This window comes from Hermetia illucens, chromosome 1, assembly GCF_905115235.1.
Source record: "Hermetia illucens chromosome 1, iHerIll2.2.curated.20191125, whole genome shotgun sequence".
Classification (NCBI taxonomy): domain Eukaryota; kingdom Metazoa; phylum Arthropoda; class Insecta; order Diptera; family Stratiomyidae; genus Hermetia; species Hermetia illucens.
This window is the reverse complement of record NC_051849.1, coordinates 10,798,694-10,825,435: the sequence shown is the minus strand read 5'-3', so window position 1 is coordinate 10,825,435 and position 26,742 is coordinate 10,798,694. Positions and strand designations below refer to the sequence as shown.

General features: G+C 44.1%; 2 protein-coding genes across 12 annotated transcripts in view; one reads left to right on the top strand and one right to left on the bottom strand.

Moving 5' to 3' along the window:
- LOC119660627 (receptor expression-enhancing protein 5) overlaps nt 1–12,320 on the top strand; it is a 28,911-nt gene extending 16,591 nt beyond the window's left edge. For 2 of the 4 annotated variants that reach the window (XM_038069333.1, XM_038069335.1), the window contains 3 exons: nt 3,678–3,910; nt 7,023–7,122; nt 11,720–12,320. In XM_038069333.1, the coding sequence (XP_037925261.1) occupies nt 3,678–3,910; nt 7,023–7,122; nt 11,720–11,796 (410 nt within the window). In that variant the 3' untranslated portion in view covers nt 11,797–12,320. Of the gene's footprint in view, nt 1–3,335; nt 3,481–3,677; nt 3,911–7,022; nt 7,123–7,202; nt 7,367–11,719 lie in introns of those variants that run through there. The other 2 variants (XM_038069334.1, XM_038069336.1) reach the window with 2 other exon arrangements.
- Nucleotides 12,321–17,433: 5,113 nt separating this feature from the next.
- LOC119648250 (protein lingerer) overlaps nt 17,434–26,742 on the bottom strand; it is a 69,219-nt gene continuing 59,910 nt past the window's right edge. For 5 of the 8 annotated variants that reach the window (XM_038050242.1, XM_038052446.1, XM_038053251.1 and 2 more), the window contains 2 exons: nt 25,184–25,216; nt 17,434–18,447 (listed from right to left, as the gene is read on the bottom strand). In XM_038050242.1, the coding sequence (XP_037906170.1) occupies nt 18,349–18,447; nt 25,184–25,216 (132 nt within the window). In that variant the 3' untranslated portion in view covers nt 17,434–18,348. The remainder of the gene's footprint in view (nt 18,448–25,183; nt 25,217–26,742) is intronic. The other 3 variants (XM_038051693.1, XM_038055612.1, XM_038054024.1) reach the window with 2 other exon arrangements.

The window sequence follows — 26,742 nt, the reverse complement described above, 5'->3', positions numbered from 1 at the left end:
ATCGCTGTGCAATCTTACCGGCCTCATCGGTGGATGTTTTTTTCTTCCGCTTAAGCCACAAATCTGCTTATATGAGGCGATCATTCCAAATTTGAAACCACCGCGTCCTGCTTCTCGTAAAAGCGGTTTGCTTCATCGGCTAAAACATCCACTGGAATCATCCCCGCAATTAACGCATTCTGCCTCATACGATGTTGCTCGGTAGGCGAAACATGTACGGAGCTGTGTAGCTTAAGTACTGAGAAAGAAAGTAAGTAGCTTTCGAAATACGTATTTACTAACTATTAAAATATATTGTAGTAGGAGCAAGCTACCTAGTTTTATTTTTATGTACGGAGAACTGACGACTTGCGATAAAGGTAATCGTCGGCTTTGTTTCGGCCCGCCTATGTTTAGAAGCGTCCTTGCTAATGTCGAGCTAATGGTCATTGATTTTTGCCCAGTAAGCTTTAAATGTGGTTTAAAACTAAACTTTGGGTCGAAATTTACTCCCAGGTATTTTAGCGATGGTTGGGAGCGAACAATATGTGAGCCAATGGAGATCTGAACCGTGCTGCTTAGGTATTGTGAGCCTTAAAACGCCATTATAAATTATGTTCCATAGCAGAGGGTTCAGAACAGAACCCTGCGGTACTCCTGCCATTATACCGTATGTCTTCAACCGTTCATCCAAATCGTTAAGTAGCCTCTTCTATCGGAAGTGATCGGAAATTATACTTAACATATAATTGGCTTTTGTGCCGCAATGGACGCTTTGATGATACGGTTCAATCTAGCGGAATTAAATGCGTTTTTGGTGTCGAGAGTCACCAGTGCGTAATATTTTCCTTCGTCGGAGGCTTTCCTGGCTAGGTCAAAAACCACTTTGGTGGCATCGACTGCTGACCGAACCTTCCGGAATCCAAACTGCCTATCTGATAAATAATGGCTGTCTAGCTTGCGGTTTCCCGACCTATTCTTTTGGTCATAGGTTTGGTTTGGATGGAGTCAAGAGACTTTCAAATCACCTTTTTGTCGTTTCCTATTGCTTCTACATAACAGGACCTTACCAATAAAAATGCTCCTCGCATTTTTTATTCCACAATGAGTGCATCCCCATATCAATCGCGGATGTGATTATAATGCGCTATGCCATGCAACATCTTCATCTCGGTTAACGCAAGACGCCGTTCATTGGCTTTTATAGTCAGCGTACACTCAGATACATAAATGCCAATGTAAACAACACTATTCCTAAATTTTGAATTTAAGACGTTCGTTAATGCCTCGGTCACAAAGAGCGCCTGTTTTATTGGGATCGGTAGTCAAAAATTCTGGTTTATTCAGTTTCAATCTGAGACTTTGTTACATAAGACGTTCATGCCATTTTGTTCAAATTGCTCAAGATCAGCTTTGCTATGAGGCGCTAGGAAAACATCGCAGTCATAGAGTAGTACGTATAAGGCGCTGAAAGTTGGATGTCGCATGCAACAGACAAGTCAATTAGATCCCTTACCGTCTCGAGTGTCTCCTATCCTAAAGGACCGCTCGAGTAATAACGATGGCTTTCGTTGCTTTCCACAGTTGCAGCACTCCGCCCCCAATTGGAAAAAAGCGGTTTCGGGTAGAAAACTCGTGGCGTTGTTACTCGGCGGCAGAGGCTGACTGGCAAACATCGAGACGGACTTGCTGCTCACTTTTCCTCCCAGTGATGTCTGGCCGCTGGAAGAAAGGTTTGAGCTTGTCTAAGGACCGTCCTAGGCTAGTTACTAATGTCCAGTCTGAACGAGTGCTTTCCACGCCCTAATACCTTTTAGAGCCCTTGTATGGTAGCTGCAGCGGCTTGCGGGTGGTATCAGTCCTCACCAGAACATGGATGCAGATTTCGAGCTCCCTAGGGATGCTGGCCGCTTATTCCGCGTGACAGCAAAGACCAAGTCGCAGGTTCCCCTTATACATCAAATCAGCAGGGCTGGCAGCAAATTCTTCGCGGTTGACTACAGAGAACAAGAAAACCAAAGATAAAAACTGAGATCAGGATGGGTCATCCCGTGCCATAACAGCGGACTTCAGCGTCCGATGCCAAAATTGCATTGGGGTGATATACAGATGTCCGATGCCTCTTGAAACTGGGAAGCTATCCGTGCTCCGAGAAGGGAGCAAATTCAAATTGTATTCCCCGCTATGTGACTATAACGGCTGGAACACTAAAGCGTAGAATCTCCTTTCGGCAGAGGATTTCAAAATTTTTTGCTTCAAGCCACCGCGTAAAATAATCATTGCGGCAATGCTTGTAACCGTTCGAATTCCGTGGAAGAGCTTTATTAACCTAAGAAATACACCTACTTTCTTCTCAGCATGACATGGCATGGCCCAAGAATTGACGTTCATGGAAGGTCAGAAATATTTATTAGCGATTAATCGATTCGTTATTCGAACGCCGGCGTGCGCAAGATCGTGCACTGAGCGAAATACTTCCTTACGGTTAACGGCGAACTATAGAGGACGGTGAGCCGAAACTAGGGAAGTCGTTGAACGTGCCATTGGAATCCAACTGTAGGGTCTAAAGAACTGCGTCATCCGTCTGGGCCGAAACGATTGCCTAACAATCGACTGCAGCTGGGATATTTATCTCAAAGATACGAGACAAATCGTCGACGGCTAAGTTGCCTTTGCCAGTCACATGTTTGTCCGAAATAAACTGTCTTCTGAAGGTTAGGTTTCCAAGTTGGCGAGGTGGCGCTTTGTCGGGCTTTTGCCGTAAGACAAATGTGGAAGACTTATGGTTCGTGAACAAGTCGAAGCCTACAAGATACAGGGGTAATAACTTCCGATCGAGGTGGTGTAATTCCGTTGAGGCATCGACGAACACAGCTACGGGTACGTCCTGCTGCAGAAATGCCAAAACTATAGCGTCCACCAGTTTCTTCTTGATAATCTCCAACGCCTGGACCGCCTAGATGGTCTTATTGTGCCACATGCCGCCACGTGCTCGCATACCAATGCACTGGTTCACATCTGCGGCACAAACACCAAGCCTAATACACGGAATTTTTCTCACGGAGTTGCCGTAGATGGTCGAACATGCGCAATGATTTATTCCTTCCATATAATTTTGAACAATACGCAGGGAGATGAATCTCCTATGTTTAGTTTTCTTGATAATATGTTTTCCGACAAAAATTGGGAGTGGTCGGCAGCCGCCAAATTGATTCAAGTGAAACTTTGGATATAAGATAATATCACGAAGTATTTTTTAGAGTAAACCCTAGAGTGCGTAGACTTCCCCGATGTTTAATAATATTGCTTCCTTTCAAAAATCACCATTTTTCGTTCCTTAGAATTTGACATTTCAGTCACTTTTCGCGCCTATATTTGTATTTATGATTTCCTTTCTAAAAATTGAGTCTTCACTATCCCGTTCTAAAGCAGTCATGGATGAGTTAAATTTGTCGGAAATAAAAAAATTATATGTGCCACCAACACCTCATGGAATCATATGTAAGTTTTTCAGCCATTTTAACTTTAAATAAATGCCAAAAAGGCTGACTTAATCGACATGTTATCATGTGAACTGCTTCGATGACGAATAGTATTGTGCGCGAAACTATAAAGATATTATTTCCTTATTACATATTTCACATGATTGCAGATATGAATGAATTTAATTGATATTCTTTCTCATTTGATCCAAACAGGTTGCGCAGCATTCATCGCATTGTACCTAGTCTTTGGCTGGGGTGCTCAGCTGTTGTGCAATATAATTGGAGTAGCCTATCCGGCCTATGTGTCAATTCACGCAATTGAATCAAGTCCGAAAGCTGATGATACACGATGGCTTATCTATTGGGTGACTTTTGCAATTCTATCGTTGATTGAACATTTTTCATTCTTCTTGTGCAAAGTTATTCCATTCTATTGGTTAATTAAGGTGAGTACATGTTGATTTTATTGTTACTGGATCTTTATTTAAAATAATAATAATAAAAAATATATGTCCCCTGTTTACACCTTTAACGAGTAAAAGATATTCATCATCAACGGCGCAAAAACCGGTATCCGGTCTGCCTTAATAAGGAACTCCAGACATCCCGGTTTTGCGCCGAGGTCCACCAATTCGATATCCCTAAAAGCTGTCTGGCGACCTGGCCTACGCCATCGCTCCATCTTAGGTAGGGTCTGCCTCGTCTTCTTTTTCTACCATAGATATTGCCCTTATAGGCTTTCCGGGCTGGATCGTCCTCATCCATACGGATTAAGTGACAGATAATGCCTTGTTTCATACATAAAAAAAGGGAGATATCACACAGTGCAGCAATTATAGAGATATCACGTTGCTGAGTACCATCTATAAGATATTCTCCGCTATCTTGCTAGGCCGGATATGTATTTATGTGTGAGACAGATAATGCCTCGCCTGTGGTTATCGAGTGGGGCAGCAAAGAGACTAACGCAAGGAGGCGGTGCTTATTAGAAGCATTTGCCCAGTTAGATGTAGTTCTGGCCAACAAAGGCGATGTAAACACTTATCGGAAAGGGGGAACTGGTTCAATTGTAGATCTGACTTTTGTCAGACCTGCGCTGGCACGTGACATGTCCTGACAAGTTAACGAGGACTTCAAGTACAATGACCACCAGGCAATCACCTTCGAATTAAGGACGGAGCCACATGGCAGGATACCCGCACCCAGGAAGTCGAAATCCAAAAGAACACCAGAATGGTCTGCAAAAGCGATGGATGAGCAAACATTCATTTAAGTGTGGCTAGACCTGTCTAGCAAAGTAGGCACCCCCACGGATAGAGCTCTCCATGTTACACAAAGCATCTCTAAGGCATGTGACGCGTCGATGCCGAGGAGATGCTCATTCTCCAGTAGAAGACCCAATTATTGGTGGAATAGTGAACTTGCCAGCCTTCGATCGATTTGCCACAGACGACGGCTCAGAGGGCAATAGGTAGGATCGATCAAGGGCAAAAGGAGCATGCCTATAGGGAAGCTCGCAAGAACCTCAAGCTCGCCATCCAGCGGAGTAAGAGGGAATGTTTCAAGAAGCTCTGTTTGGAAGCGGACATAAATCCGTGGGGTAGCGCCTATAAAATTGTGACAGGACGATTCAGAGCCCGATTATCTCCGCAAATCGCGTGTCCTACACTCTTGTTGAAAGTAATGCAGGTGTTATTTCCCCAACAAGCGGGGGGTAGTGACACTTTCCAGCGTGCCCTGAATGTGACGCCGATTACACCAGTTACCAGAGACGAGCTACTGGAGATCTTCAGTCGAATAGGCGACAGCAAAGCCCCGGGTCTGGACGGCATACCGAATAAGGCCGTCAAATGTAGGCCGGATATGTTCGCGGAGCTGTTCGAAACGTGCATGTCCGAGGGTATCTTTCCAGCACTGGCAAACCGCCAGGGGAACCGTCCTCCTATAGACCCATATGTCTTCTAGACACTATGGGGAAAATGTTGGAGCGGGTTATTTATAATAGACTACTCCCAGTCGTCGAGAGCCAAGGGGGCCTCTTAGATAGGCAGTATGCATTCCATAAAGCCAGATCAACCGTTGATGCCATCAAAATGGTTACTGGCTTGGCCGAAAATGCAGTTCACGGGAGGGGTTGTATCAGCAAATATTGTGTGGTGGTCACCCTGGATGTGAGGAATGCATTCAACTCGGCCAATTGAAACCTTATACGAAAGTCTCTGGCGACGATTGGTGTTCCCACCTGCCTCGAGCTATTATAGATAGCTACTTGCTAGAGCGGACACTCTGGTATAATATCGATGGTGGACCCAAGGAGTACATTGTCTCCGCGGGTGTCCCACAGGGCTCTGTACTGGGCCCACTACTGTGGAATATCATGTATAATGATGTGCTTAACCTTCCGGTTCCGGAGAAGGCCACGGTCGTGGGTTACACCGATGATATAGCACTGATTGTGGTCGCAAAGCATCTCGAAGATGCTAAGTTGTACTCAAGCGAAGCAATCGGTGTTGTTAAGGCTTGGTTAGAGAGTGCTGGACTGGCACTCGCTGAGGAAAAGATGGAAGCGGTCCTCATCACTAAGCACCGCAAAAGAAATTACGCCTGTATTAGAATCGGGAATCGTATCATCACTTCCAAGCCGGCCATCAAATACTTGGGGTTGATGATAGACGAAAAACTCAATTTTAAGCAGCACATAGAGCATACTTGCAAAAAAGCATCCACCACGAGTATGGCTCTGACAAGGATGATGCCGAACGTAGGAGGACCGCGGCATACTTGCAGGCTGCTCATAGCCAGGGTGGTGAGTTCTATCATGCTGTATGCAGCCCCAGTTTGGGGAAACGCGCTGCAGGGTGGAATCGAGGGTGGTTTTAATGGGTAAAAATCCCACACTCTGGCGTGCCCAGGCCAGAGTCTTTTGAAGATTTTCACCTCCTTAAAAAAAAAAGATAATGCCTCGTTGCCAATCATCAGGCATTGATTCGCTGTCCCATACCTTGAGCACAAGTTGATGAACTACTTGGTGTTACTGGTCGCCTCCATATTTAACCAATTCGGCTGTAATTCCATCGGCTCCTGGCGACTTATGATTTTTTAGCCGATGAATTGCACGGACTGTTTCTCCTAAACTTGGTGGTGGCAGTATTTGTCCGTCGTCTTCAATTGGCGGGACCCTCCAACTCGCCGATGTTCTCGTTGTTCAGTAGCTCATCAAAATACTCAACCCATCGCTCCAATATGCCCATTCTGTCGGAAATCAGATTTCCCTCTTTGTCTCTCTCTGGTGGCAGAATGAGCATCGAGGTGTATATCCTGCTGACTTGTTGGTAAAACTTGCGCCCCTGGTGCGGTTGCTCCCTGTACTTTTCTAGTTCACAGACTTGTTGGTTTTCCCAGGCTTCCTTTTTCCATCTGTGAAGTCGCTTCTCTGCTCGACGGAGTTCGCGATAAGTCTCTGCGCGTGCCCGCGTTCTTTGAGAATGAACAAAAATTGACAAATAATGCAAATAAAATATCTGTTTATTCTCAAAAATATCTTCTATTTCTTTTCAGTGCGCTTTCCTTATCTGGTGCATGTTGCCCATCCCAAGCAACGGATCCGTCCTCATCTACGGTCGCATCGTTCGTCCCTATTTTCTCAAACATCACGAAGGTAAGAACATTATTTTGTTTTCAAATATCACGGCAAGTCCATTTGCAATACATTCATTTATGAATCGTGCTAATTCGCAGGATAACCGAAGTCTTTTCGAATTTCCATTGAAAAGGTCGAGAAATTGTCTCGTTTGAATTATTTCTGCAAATGATTGGTCAAAAAGTAGAAAATTGAAGACGAATGGTTGAAAAAAGAAGATTAAAGCCAATCGAAATAAAGAATATAAATTGTTACTATAAAAGTCAAATCCTTTGATATCAAAATGCTAATTTCAGCACTCTTGTCATGTGTATTCGTGTTTGTATTTATGAATTCTGCGCTTTTTGACTGCAAGAAAAATCCAAATTACATGAAGTTTTATAAGTTAGCGATTCGTTTTCTTTTTTGTTAGGTTGTTGCATATGAAATGGCCGTTTTGGCAATCAAGTCAAGTTAGTTTCGATTTTGGTGTATCAAACCACCACCAGTTGGAGCTGTTGTTATACTTTTTCTGTATGAGTTCAAACACAGTCATAAAGCGGCGGAGGCGACAGAGAATATTAACAGCGCATTTGGAGCTGATACGGTAACCGAACGAACCACATGGCGGTGGTTCGAAAAATTCCGGTCAGGCGACGCGAACCTTCAAAGTGAGTCGCGTGGACATCCAGGACCATCGATTGACAACGACGAGCTGCGTTTGCTAGTCGAATTCGACACACGTCAGTCTGTGAAGGACATGTGTGTGTGTGTGTGTGTATGGTGGGGGAGAAGCTACAGCTTCTGAGCACTCAGGCCGTGTTGGCCCATTGTACTCGCCTCCCCCGTCTAACGGAATATTCCGGATACGTTAACGTATCGCAGGATTTCCGTTAGTGGATGTGATGCTACCCATCGCAATTGGAGGACATCGGCACCAAAGATCTGATGCCTGATGCGTCCATAGGCGGGGCATTCACATAGGAAATGTTCCGTGGATTCCGCTTCCTCATTACAGGAGGGACACGTATCATCTTCGGTAATTCCTATTCTGAACATATGCCCAGCTAGTGAATTATGGCCTGTCAGAATGCCCACAATACACCTGCAAGTCCTCCTGCTTTTCGACAGGATAAACTTTGCGGTACATATGTTGGGTTCTGGCAGAAAAAGTTTGGTGTGTCGAGCAGCATTTAAGCTCTGCCACCTGTCATTATGGGAAATTTGTTCCCAGTTTTTGAAAACAGATTTAACCAATGCTACTGATACCCCAATTGCTGGCTCCGGTCCCGGCATAGGGGAGATTGACCCCTCTTTCGCTAAAGCGTCCGAGATTTCATTTCCCTCTATGCCACAGTGACCAGGTACCCAGAGTAGTTCCACCGTATTGAATCTAGACATAGAGTTCAAACGGTTTCTGCATTCCTGAACGATTTTCGAGGTGATCAAAGGACTGCTCAATGCCCTCAGTGCAGCTTGACTGTCGCTGCAGATTGCGATGCGCCTGCCCTTCAACCGCTCGTCAATCACCCTTAGGATCGCATAAACGTCGGCTTGAAAAACCGTTGTATATTGTCCCAAAGGAAAAGCCCACTTCTCGTTTTTATTCGAGAGGTAGACTCCGGCTCCAGAACCCTCTTCTGTTTTTGAGCCATCGGTGTAGAAGACTTCCGTATATCCCGCCACGCATTCCTCTGAGTCTTCCCAGTCCTCTCTGTGCTTCAGGGTAACTACATATCTTCTACCAAACAGATGTATGGGGACACGAGAATCGGAAGGCATTGTAAGAACTGGATTTAGTCCTCCCAGTAACTCTTCCAATGCTCTGTGCCCCCCACATCCGTTGTTTTCCCATAGATCTAATCGAATTAGCCTGTGAGCTGCTCGCATTGCAGTGCTTTGAATAAATATATCCAGGGGCTGCAAATTGAGTAGTGCATTCAGAGCTGCGCCGGATGTCGTGCTCATGGCACCAGTGATACCCAGACAAACAGTTCTTTGCAGTGCGACTAGTTTACGGTGAAAACCTTTTTGTCTCACCTTAACCCACCACACTACGGATGCATATACGAACATCGGCCTAATGATGGCAACGTATATCCACATTACCACATAAGGCCTGAGTCCCCATGTCGAGGCAAAGGTCCGTCTGCACAGCCCATAAGCTGTGAGAGCTCGTTTCATCTTTACCTCTACATGTTTGTTCCAAAGAAGTTTTTTATCTAGAGTGACCCTCAGATATTTCACTTCTTTGGAGAGTTGAAGGGTCGTACTCCTCATCTCATCATCAACGGCGCAACAACATCGTCAGGCATTGATTCGCTGTCCCATACCTTGAGCACAAGTTGATGAACCACTTGGTGTAACTGGTCGCCTCCATATTTAACCAATTCGGCTGTAATTCCATCGGCTCCTGGCGACCTATGATTTTTTAGCCGATGAATTGCACGGACTGTTTCTACTAAACTTGGTGGTGGCAGTATTTGTCCGTCGTCTTCAGTTGGCGGGACCTCCAACTCGCCGATGTTCTGGTTGTTCAGTAGCTCATCAAAGTACGCAACCCATCGCTCCAATATGTCCATTCTGTCGGAAATCAGATTTCCCTCTTTGTCTCGGCAGGATGAGCATCGAGGTGTATAAGGCTTCATTCTGCTGACTTGTTGGTAAAACTTCCGCGCCTGGTGCGGTTACTCGCTATACTTTTCTAGTTCACAGACTTGTTAGTTCTCCCAGGCTTCCTTTTTCCGTCTGTGAAGTCGCTTCTCCGCTTGACGGAGTTCGTGATAATTCTCTGCGCGTGCCCACGTTCTTTGAGAATGCAGCATGACTCGGTATGCGGCATTCTTCCGTTCCGTTGCTAGCTTCAATTCATCGTCAAACCAGCCGTACCGACTTCTTTTGCGGCTGGGGCCAAGTATGTTTGTGGCCGTATCCATGATAACATTCTTCAGGTGATTGTGAAGATCATTTGTTGATGCTTCACCTCCAGGTCCTCTGTTGACTGCGGTTATTGCGGCATCCGTTTCCCTCTTATAGGTGCCGCGGAGGGTTGTGTTGTGGATGGCTTCAGTGTTCACTCTCACCTGATTGTCAGAGGGGATTCTAGGTGGTATTGTTATTCGAGCTCGGAGCACCATGCCAACAAGGTAGTGATCCGAGTTTATATTGGCCCCCCTATATGTTCTGACATTCATCAAGGCTGAGAGGTGGCGGCGTTCGATCAACACGTGGACAATTTGGTTGAAAGTGGTCCCGTCTAGAGAGGCCCACGTATGTTTGTGGACCGCTTTCCGCGCAAACCAGGTACTTCCAACAACCATTTCGAGTGACCCTGCTAATTGAATAGTCCGCAGTCCGTTATCATTTGTTTTTTTCGTGTAAGCTATGGGAGCCAACGTATCGCCTGAATACTGGCTCTTTCCCTACTTGGCTGTTAAAATCCCCAAGTATGATTTTGATATCATATCTGGGACAGCGCTTCGAGGGTTCGTTCTACTGCCTCGTAGAAGGTATCCTTCTCCGACTCTGCAGTCTCCTCTGTAGGGGCGTGAACGTTTATGAAGCTTATATTTCTAAACTTGCCTCGCAAGCGCAGAGTGCATAGCCGTTCGCTTATGTTTTCAAAGCCGATAACAGCAGGTTTCATTTTTTGGCTGACTAAGAAACCTACTCCGAGCACATGGTTTACTGGATGACCGCTATATTATATGGTGTAGTGGCTCTTCTCCAGGAAACCGGTCCCTGTCCATCGCATCTCTTGCAACGCTGTTATATCAGCCCTATATTGGGACAGGGTATCGGCTAGCTGCTCATCAGCTTCATCTCTGTACAGGGAGCGCACGTTCCATGAGAAACTGCGCAAATCGTTTTTCTGTTGTCCTTGCCGGGTCCGTCGTTTTAAAATCCGTCCTGTCCGAGGCTCCTGTTGTGGCTTCGTAACAAGTTGTTTTCCGTGTAGGGTTGTCAGCCCTACCCAACCCCCAACCTGGAGGACCAGTTGGTACAATTTGTCCCGTTTTTAGGCGCGGGAGACTCGCCTTCATCCTTCTCCATCTGCAGCTTTTCGTTAAGAAAGAGCTCCCAGCGGTTACCACGTGGACGTGGAGATAGGGTTTGGTAGTAGAGCTGTTGGTGTTGGTTCAGCAGGAATTTCCCAGGTTTTATGCTCCATCGTGGGTACCAATCCACGTTTCGCCCTGGCACCTATACTACCCTTTGACCACCACACCATTTTTAGTCGCTTTATATCGCTGTATCCACTTCTGTACAAATGCCTTCGACTTTCTTATATATTTAGCAGCCGCTGATTGCGACATTTTGGGACCTTTCGGGTGGATGCAAAGGAACACAGCCTCGTAGCGTGACGCGTACTTAGCACTCATGGCGTTTAACGTGATTCTCTTTCAAAAGATCAATGACAACTGAATCTTTGTTGACAATGCATCAAGGACAAAGCTTCCCTCTATCGGCTCGCGAAGGAATTAGAGGGAAATCTTCCATTACCTGTCGGTGAACTCGACCACGCTCTTACTTGACAGATTTTAACTGGAATAAGAGAAAACTCCAGACAACAGCTTCTTCATAGCGGATAATAATTTTCCACTTGTTTCATGAAAAAATTTATCTTTTATTTCAGCTGCTGATCGTGCTCTTGATGGTGTTTTCGATAAAGTTAAAGAGACAGTCGGAGGTTTCGCCAAAAAGACAGAATGAAGTAAAAAAACAACAACAAAATTAACATTGTTTCGTGTTTAAAGCCAATTTTTCATCTTTGCGTCGATTTTTTATAAGAAAAAAGACATGTTATTCAACTCACAAGACAAACACCACAAAAATATACAAATTATCTTGATAAATTTTACAAATTTAATAATATTTCATTCTCAATTTTTGCAGTATCACTCTATGCACATTTTGTATGGTTAAATTATTTAAATTTTCAATTTTCTTTCGGATTTTACATTTTCAATCATGTAACATGGAAATATTTAAATTTTGCAATTTGTATTTGAATTCTGCACTGGGGTGAAGTAGGTGGCCATTTTTACCGAAAAATAAAAATCAATCACTGCATCCATTTCACGCTAATATAACTCTATCTATGATAAGATGGCCTTAAATTATTCGTATACCTAGCGTTGTCACAAATGGAAAAGAATGTATAAATTATTGCAACAAAAAATATGAAAGTACGTTTATAGAAATATTTAGTGAGATAAAATTATGTACAAAAAAAAGAGGTTTGTTTTCATTCAGAGTAGCTTATATTTATGTGATGGACACGTTTGTGGGCGTGGGTGTTGGCCTTCCGCTGTCAAACTACCAACTAAACACTTCTGGGAACCGTTTGTCACATGTTACTTCGAGCTAGTCCTCGAAATCTCTCCCCTTGCGCAGCTTTTAAATCAGTGAATTCACTTCACCAACGGGAGGGGAGAGGAGGGAGAGACCTGTTAATTCAAGAAACTCCCTCCGATCCCACCCCTCCACCGGTGGAGCTCAATCTTCTTTGCAAGGAAAAGGGCCCGAACGTATAATAATTCGCAACACGGATCCACCTGTCAGCGCCCCTCAGCATTTCTCCGACAATCTTGTCTGGAGAGAGATCCCTGTATTTAAATAAAGTTGTTGACAAATTCCATCCTCTCTTTCCTTTCCTTCGTCCAGAACTTCATTGCAGAACACACTATAAGGAGATCGTGCCTTCCCAACCTAGTGCGAGTCAGCCACGCCCCTAAGTTGCCAATGAACCGCGCAGTCTCTCTGCCTTTTGCATAATTTTGCCAAGAGATTTAGTGTACTTTGCGGTTCTTCGCGAGCAAACACCTCTCTTGGGTTTGTATATGGCTTTACGCTCCTTAGTAAGAAGGGCAACGAGAATCAACCCCGCGAAAACCATCACGCCCAGTGCAGTAGGCAGAGTCCATCTGCAAAGCCTCCGTCTCTGAACTTACTAGGCAGGTGCTCAGAGGTGACGGCGAGGAAGACGGGGCGGCAATCCTGTCGACCAAACCAAAACCAAGTGGCCGAGAAGAACCTCCATAGTGGTGGCACCGGGAGACACTGCACCCACTTTGGCTTGTCGGCCCTGATGCAGTAGGCGAATGCTCCAAAGGCCTAATCAGGGCGATCAGATCCGGGTCTGCACGGGGACTCATCTGAAGTAGCAAATTGGTCACGAAACCTCACCAGGGGTATTCTGGTACCAGGGGAACCGAGATAGCCCCTGAATTCACATACTTCAGGTGAACTCCTGTTGTAAGTGCATTCAGTTCAGTTGTTTCCGGTTGGCCCCCTAGTGGAAGCTTCATGGAGCTTGTGGCTTCAAGCGAACAGAGGCCTTCGGGCCTCAGCCTGGTTTTGTGTTTCAACACGGGTGTCGTACTCCTTAGTTCGGTAGAGATTTAGGCAGGTCTTGCATCCACCAGTATGAATGCTGAGCCATGCACTCGGTGTAGACTGGTACCGCCGGGGCTCTGATTGTGGTCAGAAAATCAATCCGTGTCCGAAGAGGATTGTGGGATTAAGTCCACGAGACAGATATCCACGTAAAACACAGTGACGTAACTGTACTTACTAGGTGCTTACGGTCCCCGATCCTCCTTGTCAATAGGGTCAGCCCTGCGTAGAGCAAAACAGACTGTGTGGTTCTCATCAGAAAACGTTGCTTGCTAGACGTAAAACCTCCAGTGTTCTGCCATTAGCTGACTTAAACCCGAAACTCAAGCTGCAACCTTACCCGCTGCTGCTTGGATTTGCTCGAAAAAACTCAACTTTGAGTCAAGCGTCAAGATAATTACCCATTGGTTTTGACTTGATTATCAACTCGCCGATCGATATAGGATGCAGGGTCGGCATTCTCTTTCCAATCAGGATGACTACTTCGTCGCATCAATATGGCAAATCCGCTTTGCACGTGTTCGACAGTGCGTCCGGCATTAAGCGCCGCAACATCCTCGCGCGACTCTTCTTCCATGTTGAGTATTAGTAGATTATCGGAGGAAGCGTTCCAGAAGTCCGACCCAAGGATGGATCCCTGCGCTACCCCAGTCATGACCTCCATCCTCCCCCAGCATCTCGTCTATGAAACCCTTTACATGTAAGTGGCAAAGGTATGTTTTGAGTTTGAGGGGATTGAATCGGGGTGTAAATTTTTTTTCTCACTGTGTATTCGGGAAAACTCCTGCACCGACTCCACAGATCCACCGATCCATCGGTGAAGAATACTCTAGGTCTAGGGTCATAAATCACAACCGATGACGAAATCCGCGCACGATTGTTGGCCGCCAACAGAGTCTGTTTCAGTTTACAAAAACTGTTCCGCTCAAAACGTCTCACAATAGGGTCAATGCTCTTACTGTACAAGACAATAATCTTGCCAATCCTCATGTATTCCTTGTAGACTTGGGCTCTTAGCAAGAAAAATTGCGAAGTCTTGGCAGCGTTCGAGAGAAGAATCCTCCGAAGAATTTTTGGTCGCCTATATGAGGATGGCCTACATAACGCCGAAATCTATCAGCGATACCATGACCGTCAGATTACGGGTCACTTAATCCGAATGGATGAGAATGATCCAGCCCGAAAAGTCTATAAAGGCAATATCAATGGTAGAAAAAGAAGACCAGGAAGATCCTGCCTGAGATGGAACGATGGCGTAGGCCAGGACGCAAGACAGTTTTTAGGGAAATCGAATTGGTGGACCTCGGCGCAAAACCGCAGGCCTAGACCGGATGATATCGGTTGTTGCCCCATTGATGATGATCCAAAGAGGCAATATCGCTAGGCTACAAAGCAGAACCCCAAGCGCCCATTAAAATTACTTTCTAATAAATTCATCCCTGTATGGCAAATAGCGTTATTTTGCTGAAATCGAAACTTGCCAAGCTCACGGCCTTCAATTTCATGTTACAAGCAATCCATTGCCATGGTTCGATAGCGGTTGCCATTGACAGTTACAATCTGTTACATAAGAGCGTGGTCACTGTTAAATAATAACAACAATTGATTTTTCGAAAATTCGCAAATTTATTGATAATTTGGTCGTCAATACTCAATGCAAATACCTCAGTAGCAAGTCCAATCTCCTGCATTGTCAATTATGGCCTGGCACCGTCGGGGCATACTTTCCACTAGTTTTTCTGCATATTCTACCGGAAAAGACCTCCAAATTTTCCGAATTTGTCGAGAAAGTTGATCTATTATAAATTACATGGCTTGCGTCTGCGAAGCTGCATTTTCAACAGAGCCCACACATTTTCCATGGGATTTGCATCCGGTGACTGAGATGGTCAATCTAAAGTGACAACCCCGTTTTGCGCCTTCCACTCGCTACATGCTCGACTCCGATGTTTCGGATCGTTGTCCGCTTGAAGGATCCAGCTTTCATTTTTCTTGATATACCATTGCTTAGCAGATGGTAACAAAGGATTTTAGTATATTTTATTCATTTTTTCGGCATTTAAATTCTCGGTAAATAAGAACAAAGGACCGAAACCTTTGTTTGAGAAGCACCCCCAAACATGGGCCTTGACGGGGTATTTAACAGTCCGTTGAAGCATCCTACTGGTGGAGGTTGTCCAGGCGTGTTTGATGCTCGGAAATGCCCGGAAGGAGGATTCATCAGAAAAAATTACGTTGCTCCACCCGCGGTCCAAGTTTTCCTTCGCCCTTTCCACTCGTTTTTCAACGTGTTTTGCACTCAACATTGGTTTTTCCAAAGTACTGCGATATTTCAGTTTATTGGCAAGCAAGTGCCTGCGAATCGTTCCGTAAGATATGTCAACACCTTTTGCTTTCAATTTCACAGCAGCTCCACGTAAAGTCAAAGTTGGATCTTTCGAGAACAATGCGAGAATAGTTTTTTTGTTTTTTTTTTTGAGACTTTGCTTGCACTTCCGCGATCAGGAAAATCATCAACGTTACCGACCTTTTTATAGCGATTTATCCACTTGCTAACGAACTGCTTCGACTTTCCCATATATTTCGCAGCAGCAGTTTGCGTTAATTTGGGTCCTTTTTCATGCAAACATAGAAAAATTGCCTCAAAGCGAGAGGCGTAAACAGCACTCATTCCGAAACACCACTCAATTGAAGACTAAATTTGACAGAGAGCTGACTTTTTACAAAAAGCATGAAGGACTGAGGTGCCCTCTATGTCATAGAAAAAGAAACAGGACGCTGATATTTTATCTACGTGTAACAGTGACCAGGCTCTTATGTAACAGACTGTACATTCCGTCTGTCTTGATTTTTAAAGGAATATGAACCGATGATTCCAACAGCCCCTAAAACCGCACCAGCCACACCAAACTTCTTGAGATCTTTTGGGTTGTTGCATCAGCTCAAGTACAACAATTTGGTTTACTAAAATATTCATTGATGCAGAAACGCGCGGAAAATGTGCAGTCAAAGAAAAACACTACTGTAAAACAGAAGTCCAAATGAGTCGCCATATTGAATATCTGTGCATACAAAGCTTTTGAACTAGAAAGGTGGCTAGAAGTAGAGCGACCCAGAACCTGACATAGATATATAGTCACAAAGCGCTATGTCCTTGGCAAAGAAAATTAATCTGGGCCAACGAATGAAAGTTGTGGTCTATATTGCAGGAAGTTATAGACCGCGTGAATTTCAAGTGAACCATAAGACCAGCGATCAATACATTACGTTATAAAATCTTGACATCGGAAGATGGGAAAGCGCAAAAATAGGATTGAGAGATTTAAATATCATGGGTCAATGCTACCAGCCAACGGCAAACTGTGTAATGAAATTGTTTCACGCATTAACGCAACTTGGATGAAGTGGCGTTCCGCAACTGTTCTTTGTAAGTGACGTATCAATGAACGTCTCAAATCTAAAATTTACCGCAATGTTGTCCGTCCTGTCGTTCTCTATGGTTCTGAGTGTTGGCCGACTATAAAAGACAATGAACGGGGTCTTGAGGTTATAGAGACGATGATGTTACGTTGGACTAGTGCAGTGACACGTTTTGATAACATCCGAAATAAAGTTATCCGCGATCGTTATGGGGTTGCATTGATCGTGGAAAAGTTGCGGGAGAGACGTCTTCGATGGTGTGGTCACGCAATTCGTGCTAACGAGAATTCACTTGCCAAGATTGGTCTGAACATCGAAGTCGTTGATAAACGACCAAAAGGCAGGCCTAGACAACGGTGGCTTGATACGCTGGATGGGGATTTAAAAGCCTCGAGATTGCACCTAGATCAGGCATTCGATAGAGCCAAATGGCGAAACCGATCACGACGAGCCGACCCCGCTTGTGAACGGGACAAAGGCTGAAGAAAAGAAGAAAGAAGGGTCGGATGGATTTCAATGAAAGTGTAAATGTTCATATTTTCTATTTTATTTATTACGTTTATTTTAAATTTTTATTCTCCCTCCTTTTTCGTTTTCTCTTTTTTCTTCAATTTGATAAAGTTTCTCTTATATTTGCATTAATTCTCTCATTTTTGTTGTTTACTTCTCGAATTACTATACTTCCTTATGTAAGTGACAAAAACAAAATATTTATCCTTATATTTATTAATTACTATGTATATACTTTTCTATTTTGTAGTTATTTCATGTAAGATTATCACTTAATTTTACAAACATGTTTTTTCCGCGATAGATTTTTCTTAAATATTTGTTTCTTCTTGTTGTTGTTTAGAACGAAATTTTAGGGTGTTTATGGGTCAAAAAAACATCAAAGATATTTTCGCATATCTATATATATTTATAATTAGCTTTTCTGTTTCCTTCTGTTCAAGAGAGATTGAAAGGGCGTCAACATAATGTTATGATTAAAGAAATATACGGTTACAGATAAATATATTCATAAAGCAAAGTAAAAGGACAGAGAAATGCGTTCGGGCGACTCAATGCCGTCATCTGGCTATCCCCTTTCCTTTCAATATTTCAAGTTCGAATAGGGTCGTTTGTGTTTCTGTGTATGGGCGAGTGTCGACAGGTGTAAGAGTTATCTGAGTGTTGGTTTATATTTATAAATGTGTATGTGTATTTGCGTTTCTTTTCTTGCTTTATATGAAGATATACAATTAAATAAACAATAATATTCATTATTATTTAGAATTATTATTAAAATTTTTAGTTTTGTATATTTTAATGTTTTATATAAGTTTGTTTTTTTTTCTTATTTTTTTTTCTTTCTTTGCTTCGAGAAACATCCATAAATTGATGTACACAATTATGCATTCTCACAAATTGAATAATTGTTGCTTGCTCCTTTGTTTTGCATGATGTCTAGTTCTGTGCTGTCCAATAAGATGGTGAATAGCCTTGTTTGGTTCCAGTTTTGCTCTGACTATTGGGCTGTGGCCGCTGTCCCGTACTATTCGAGTCCTGCAAATCCAAGTCAAATGAATTTGTTTTAGTAAAAGTAGATTTTTTAATGCCAAAAGTCTGAGAACTATTCATAACTGAATCTAGCTAGCCACATACACCGACATGCTCAAATAATCAGTTGATGCAAAACATTCAACTGTCTCAACTACAACTTACTATCTAAATTTTTCAAACTAAAAATTATTCACTTTTCCTACAGTTATAAATCAACAAATAAGCTGTTTACTTTAGCCAATACTGTGACGTAATGGAGGTGGATTACTTTCTTCGTATCTTCATCTATCACTACCTTGATTTCCAATTATACCAGCGCAGCAAACCTGCTTGCTTGCTAGAAAGTTGGATCCAAAAAACAATCTGGTTTCAGCAGCCAAACAATACTATCAGATTGATTTCCATTCTAGATCCTCCTGTACTCTACACACCGGTGCTATAAGGTTGTGAGGAAGCGCTGTATTGCTGGTCATGATGCAGTAGGTGAATGCTCTAAGGCCTAAGGGGCTGCACGGGGACTCATCTGAAGTGGGTTCGGCCACGAAGCCTCACTTGAGGTTATCTGGTACTATGGGACCCGGTATGCCTATCTGAGTTCATGTCTCATGAGAATTCCTGGGACATGTGTTCTCAGTCTCCTTAGTCCGGTAGAGATTTAGGTTGATCTTGCATATGAGCAATTACCAAATTTCCCATTGGACGGATTAAATAGGGAGGATTGTGGGAACCCTCTCCTTCGTCAGGACAACGATTTCGGTTTTCTTCAGAGCTAGGTAGACTTCATGGTCAGCTATCCACCTTGCTTACTCGCCGCAGGTCGAGCCGTTTTTTGTTCTTTTAATTTCCAACTTTAGTTCGCGTTCTGTTTGTCCTTCGATAGGCCGTCGCGAAATCCGTACTAAGGTCGAGTTTAGAATCCGATGCGGACCCACGCATCGGAATAGACACGTTTTTTTTGAGTAATGAAGCGTGAGGGATCAAAGCGCTCAAAGGACCCCCCCCCCCCCCCCCCCCACATTCCCGAGCCTGGCTAGCACAGAGACGTGCAAGAACGTGTCGACCGAGCACTTTGATGGAGCTTCAATCTTTGTGGGCGGACCTTCACGGTCAGTTTAGCCAATTTGTTTAGATTTTTGGGATAGCTCTGCCCTCTAGGTCGTTATCGGTCACTCAGGATGATCGACTTGATCTCCTATTTCCACTCTTATCATTACAGCTTCGGAGACCCAGTACAAGCGGTTTTTGGTAGTGGGCAAGCGAGCTCCCGGCCGTCGATATCCAACGACCGCACTACTTTAGTAATAGTAGTGAATCTTGGCTACTGTGGCATCTAATGTTACAAGCGTACGGAAGGGTTTGGAAGTGGCTCTACCGACGGTCCCGTCCAGAAAAAGCTGGATTCTTCAGAGATCCTCGCCTACACGGGCGCAAGCCTCTGTGATCGTTACCCCAGTGGGAAGACTTATAACGGGATGATGAGGAACGATGATGAAAAAGTCACGCCGAACCACCCGAGCGATGTTGGAGGAGCTGCCTTATTGACTGGATCATGGACCTGTGCGAATTCATAAAGGGGCGAAAGAACATTCACCAAAATATAAGAATCATGATAAGAGGCATTCGTTTGGCGTAAGGCAAGACCCAGTACGAAAGAGGGGGAAAGACGTCGAACGAAAAAGTGCAAGTAACACTTGTTCAAAGCACGAAAGGAGAGAAACCGGCGAAGAAGCTGCGCCAAAGGCTGAACGAATCAACAGGTCAACAAACATCGAAAAAAGGGCTCAACTCGCAAAAAGGAGGACCGCTGAGGCTGCCAGCGAAGCGGAAAAAGCCAGCCGATCTCTAAAAGTGGATTTGGAACTCTGGAGAAAAGTGGCACCTCGAAAAAGAGACAACAAGAGGAAGACAAAACCAGAGATGATTATCATTTCCAGGAAAGAGAAGGCATATCCCGAACTCCCGAGATCACTACAATCTGCAAGAAGAAGACTATGCCCGACCTTTTTTCAACACCTTCGAGGCGTGTCTACAAGAAGGAATATTCCCTGTCCAGTGGAAAAAGCAAAAGTTGGTGTTGCTTCCCAAACCCAACAAGCCACTGGAGATCCGCGTTTTATTCAGCACTGAAAAAGACCTCAAAAACCGGCCTAACAACTTTTTGAACCCAATGGAAACAATGGTGGCCCAGAATATTTCAGGGGTCGAAGTGTGTTATAAACCTCATTCCTGATAACAATGGCAACGCTTTCATCAATATTAGCCTGTGATAAATTTATCGACAAGCAAAAGTTGGTGTTGCTTCCCAAACCCAACAAGCCACCTGGAGATCCAGTATCATATTACGGTATCTGCCTGCTAGATAGAATGGAGAATTTTATGGAGAGATTCATATGCAACCCATCGCCAGAAACAGCAATAGCTTGACAGAGTGCCAGTGCGATCATGTCAAAGCCGGCTATCAAATTTTTGGGAGTGATAATTGACACCAAACTGAGCTTTAGGGAACACCTAGTCTGCATGGCAAATTCCTGGGAGTGATAATTGACACCAAACTGAGCTTTAGGGAGCACCTAGAGTCTGCATGGCAAAAGGCAGCCAGTGCCACCACGGCAATTGCAAAAATGTAACCGAATATTGTTGGGGCGGAATACTGCCGAAGGTTGTTTTTATCCGGAATGGTGCGTTCCATTCTGCTTTACTCGTTGTTACCTGTGTGGGCAGAGGCACTTGCAAACTCTAAGAAACGGAAGTAGGCTAACTCGGTTTACCGGCTGATAGCTTTGTTTTTAGAACCACATGCGATGAGGCTGTACTGGCGGTGGCGGGCATGATCGCTGTCGAAATTCTAGCGAAAGAAATGCTTGTATACATGTATGGAATGTAGCAAGGTCAGAGATGAAATCTTTCACAACGCAGTCGGATCGGGGGATGCACAGGCTTATTCCCAGCATTAAGGTGTGGCTTGAGCGGTAACAAAGAGAGATCAACTACCACCTTACCACGTTCCTCAAGGGACACGGCGGTTGCCATAGGCAGTATCTGCATCACTTTGGATTGGATGATTCACCGAAGAGTCCTAGATGCGGTGGCATACCGGAGGATCCAGGGCATGTTTCTCTGCCCAGTGTTCACAATTGAGAGGAGAAACCTGAACCAAACGTGAGCCCGGAGAACTTAGTTGCGGAAATGTTGAGGTCGCAGGAGAGGAGGCTTACGGTTCCTTCCGCAATCGTGAAAATACAGGAGAAGCTACTAAAAGAGAAAAGCCGGATGGAGGACGAGTGCCTAAAGGCAAATCCACCTCGCGAATAGCTAAATGGTGGTCCCGCGGGATTGGGGCTGGAGAGACCGGGGGTGGTTTTTAGAAGGTGTGAATTCGACACGCACCCGCTCTACATCATTTTTAAGATTCCCCACCTCCGTCTAAGGAAAAAAGGTAGGTCTTGCATTCACCAGTATGAATGCTAAAGCCATGCTCTCCGTTATTCGAGTACATCGCCTGCCAATTAGGCTTCCACTGACCCATAACAAATGTCTAATCAAATCGACCTTATCGCGATCGACAGAGAATTTAGTTTTCCTTTGAATGTGCCTTATAAATGGGATGCTGACCGCGAAAAGGACAATCAGCAGATGGCCGTTTACCTTCGCGTACGTGCAGCTACTGCATGCACGATTCGGCTATCGTTCAACAGTGGTGAAACTGTCTTGCCAGGCAGCGACATGTCGGACCTCACTGAAATTAAGTAATACCCAAAAGCATAATGTGGTTGCATTGCAACCAAGGTAAACCTCCGAACTTTTCGAAAGCCTCTTTTGTAGCCGGTAATTTGCGGTTATCTCTTATGGAAGTTTCGTGGCTTTGCCGTTGGCACCCAGGAAAATAGATCTTCGATTTGAAGTTGACTCTATTTCCAGTTGGATATCATTAATACAAAGACGAGAGGACAACGACGACCGTCTGCTTCACTCTACTATTCACGTAGCCATGAAATCTAGGTTCATGTACAGGGCGGTCCAAAAGTCTCTTCACATGGTCTAAAAATCGCTTCGGTGCAGTTGATGCAATCGTCGGAGCCCTGAATGCACTCTTCCAGAACGCGTTTTTGCACTGTTTTATCATTTTCGATGTTTTGAAAAGCGTCATAAATGTATGCCTCCAATTCGTACAAATTGTGTGGTCTACGAGCGAATACATTGTCTCTCACGACAACCCAGAAATAAAAGTCCATGGGGGTCATGTCGGGGAGAACAGGAAGGTCATTCAATGGCGCCACGCCGATCTCCTTCCACGTCCCTGGAATTCATCATCTAGGAATTCACGGAGCATGACTGCATAATGCAGCGCGTACCATCTTGCTGGAAGTACAGGTAATCAAAATTGGGAAGCTGCTGTATTCCTGGGAGGAAGTAATTTTTCAACTTCTCCAAGTAGCTGTGAGCGTTAACATTGCCGTCGAAGAAATAAGGACCGCAAACACCTGCTTCCGAAATTACACCCCACACAGTCAATTCTGGCTGGTTAAGCCGCTGTTCCAACGTGAGATGCGGATTTGTGAACTCCCAATACAGAGAGTTTTGGCGTTTCTCGTGTCCCCATAACTTAAACTGAGCCTCGTCAGACCACAGAATATTCGCAAACAATATAGGATCGACTGTCAACTGATTCTTCATGAGATCGCAATACTGCAGTCTTCAGTCCAGATCATGTTCATTTTGCTCAGTAAACGGAACGATTTGAATGGAGTCATGAAGCTTTCAAATCATCCTTTTGTTTGTTTCCCATCGACTTCGATGTTCAGATCAATCTTGGTGAGTGGGTTCTCATCAGAGTAAATTACATGCCCATACCATCGAAGACACTCCTGTCGCAATTTTTCCCCGATCGGTGCAACCCCATATCGATCGCGGATGTCCTCATTTCAGATGTGATCATGACTTATCACACCACTGGTCTAACAACATCTACGCCTCCGTTACCGCGAGGCGTTGTTCATTGTCGGCCAGCAAGTTTCAAATCAATTTTCTCCTTGTAATAAGCGATGGAAAAACGGTTAAAATGTGGCCAACAGTTGTACCATCATTTAATCGGCTTCAAGACCGCCTATGATAGCCCATGCAAAGTAAAACTCTACACAGCCATGAGAGGATTCGGCATCCTGACGAAATTGACAAGGCTGAATATGCTGAACCCGACCAATGTACGAAGCAATATTTAAGAAGCGGGAGATCTCTCGAGACCATCAACCACGGTCTAAGACAAGGCGATACATCTTTTTTAACCCGGGCCTGAGAATAGTAGAAATTTTGGTTCTTAGCAAGAAAACTCTTAGCCGCGTTCGAGAGAAGGATTCTATAAAGAATTTTTTGTCCCCTACACGAAGATGAACGATTTCCTAACCTACATAACGACGGAAATCATGAGCGATACCACGACCGTATAGTTGTAGATAAAATTCGGCTCACTAGCTTGCGATGGGCAGGCCACTTAGTCCGTATGGGTGAGGATGATCCAACCACCTGGAAAGTCTATAAGAGCAAGACCTATGGCAGAAAAAGACATGGCCCTGCTCAGATGGAGCAATGGTCTTGGCGAGAGACGACAGAGAGCTTTAAGGGATATCGAATTGGTGAACTGCGGCGTAAAACTGGGATCCCTGGAATTCCTTACTAAGACGGGACTAGACCGGATATCGGTTGTTGCGCCGTTGATGATCGTTTCTACCTCATTAAAAAAAATAATCAGAGGTCTAAGTGCATTCAGAACTAATTTACAGTCCCGATGGTTATCCATGTGAAGGGCTGTAAAAATTATTGTCACCGAACAGGAAATTCAACTGCGGATCGGCCAAGAATCGCTATCAATTTAGAGTAGGTATTCTTAAACACTCATCAAACAGATAAAGAATAATATTCGCCATCCGAGCAAAAAATTATGAGGAAACGAAATGATTGATTCTTGAATGCATAATGTTTTCGGAAGCGACAAAAAGTTTGCAAAGCAAGAATGAATTGTCGCCATTGTCGGCCATATGAATTTCGTTCGCTTCTTTGAATTGACGCTTTCAAATGAAGCCAGGATGCGCGTTTAAATAATGTGTTGTTAAAAAACGCAAGCGCCGTAGCAAAAAATTTCGAAAACGAAGCAAACCGTGATTTAAACTCGCAAGTTTTCGTTTCAAGATCATACCATTCTAATTTGAAGCTGTTCACATGGACCTTCAACAACAGTAAAATCTTGTGCAGTCTAACCAGGAGGCCTCATTTTGAATATAGGATCGACAGCGTGTAATCACTAAAGGAAGTGGAGCAGTACCCTTTGGGACAATGTATTCGGCACACAAATGTTTTTTACCTATAAAATACTAAAGCTGCAGTAACTGCAAGCCACTTCCATTCCTTATCAATATTAACTCTTGCAGAATAGCATCTACGATAAGCTGATTACTAATTCATTATGACTATTATAAAATGAATATTAAACTCTACTATTTCGGAAAACGGCAAGAATGCAGAACAACAGATAATTACGAAGTACTAGGATTCGTAAGTGCAACTTTTTGTGCTTAATTCAAATTAACTGCCAAAAACTACAATAAATAATTTTGACGAATAAGGAATACGCAACGTAATATTAACAGATGTAATCTTAATTGAAAATCACTATCGATAAATTTCATTAAATTAACATAAAATACTTTCTAAATGAAACAAACAAAGAAACGAAACAAAAACTTACCCGACGTGATGAATTATGCATTCTGCCGTCCATCTAAGACGAACAAAAATAAACCAAAAAACAGTAAAAAAATTGCATGCAGTTTCTCTCATTTTGTTTTTTCATTAAACTTATACTAGGTCAGGCTTACTTTAGGTTTTATTTTATAAGATTAACGTGAAAATTATGTAGCTCTGAAAAAGTGACGAGAAATCGGGAAGGTTGAAATGAGAGCTCTTTTAATTTTTGTCCCTCACTTAGCCAGCATGATGACCGGCCCATGATTTTCATACGAATTTATTTATGATCGCTTGTCTAATGCCAATAAAATACAGTACTGGGCAAAACAAAATCTGGTATCGTGGAAAAATTGCGAGACAGGCGTCTTCGATGGTATGGTCACGCAGTTCGCGCTAACGAGAGTTCACTTGCCAAGATTGGTCTCAACATCGAAGTCGTTGGTAAACGACCAAAAGGCAGGCCGAAACAACGGTGGCTTGATACGCTGGATGGGGATTTAAAAGCCTCGAGATTGCATCTAGATCAGGCATTTGATAGTGCCAAATGGCGAAACCGATCACGACGAGCCTACCCCGCTTGTGAACGGGACAAAGGCTAAAGAAAAGGAGTAAAAAGAAGAGTAGCAAAAAAATCCGGTCAGCTAAGTACGCCCTACTTAATATCTCGCGTAAGTCCATTATTTTATTATAATTTGAATTAACAAGCAATTGTTTTGTTGTATAAATACCCCAGGATTCCCATGGACGACTGGGTTGTTATCAGGGAGGAGGAACCCCAGACAAACAGCCAACCTTTTCTACTTCGTACAAACAAAGAGTGCCTGAAGACACTGGAAAAGGTCGACTATAAAGTGTGGTTCGGGATCAGGGACGCAAAGGTAAAAGTGTTCCGCCCTGCAAAACCAGACGACCAACATCCAGTCGACGCCGCCAACGAGTTGTTAAAGGAGATGACGATCGATGGTCCGACGCAGATAAATCTGCAGCACTCTAAGTGCGCCTCGGCTAATCTGCTTATCTTCCTCCTAGAGGAAGACATCGACATCGCACTAATACTGGAGTCCTGGGTTGGAAGTGGCCGAACCATCAAAGGACCCCAAAGCTAATATTTTAATTTATTCCACAGTAGAGGAGACGCTGATCAAGACAGACCAAGAGCATGTATTCTCGCGAGGAAGAGTCTGCATGCTTTTCTGTGTCCGGACCTGAGCTCCAGCGACCTACTCGTGGTCAAGTTGGAGCAGACGGGGGCAGAGAACGTTTATATATCCTCGGCTTACATGGTTCACGACCGATCAGCTCCGCCACAAAAATTACATCTGACGAACACCATAGCAACAAAGAAGGCGAACCTGTTGATAGGCTGCGATGCCAATGCAGCAATGGGACAGCTCGGAAATCAACGAGAGAGTTGAGCCATTCTTTGATTTTATTATTACTTCAAATCTATCGGTGTGTAACAGGGGCAGTACACCAACCTTCCATTTCCCCAGCTCGGAGAACTGTGACGATGGGGAGAAGGTCCTTGATATCACCCTAATAATCGACAATGGGATTCTC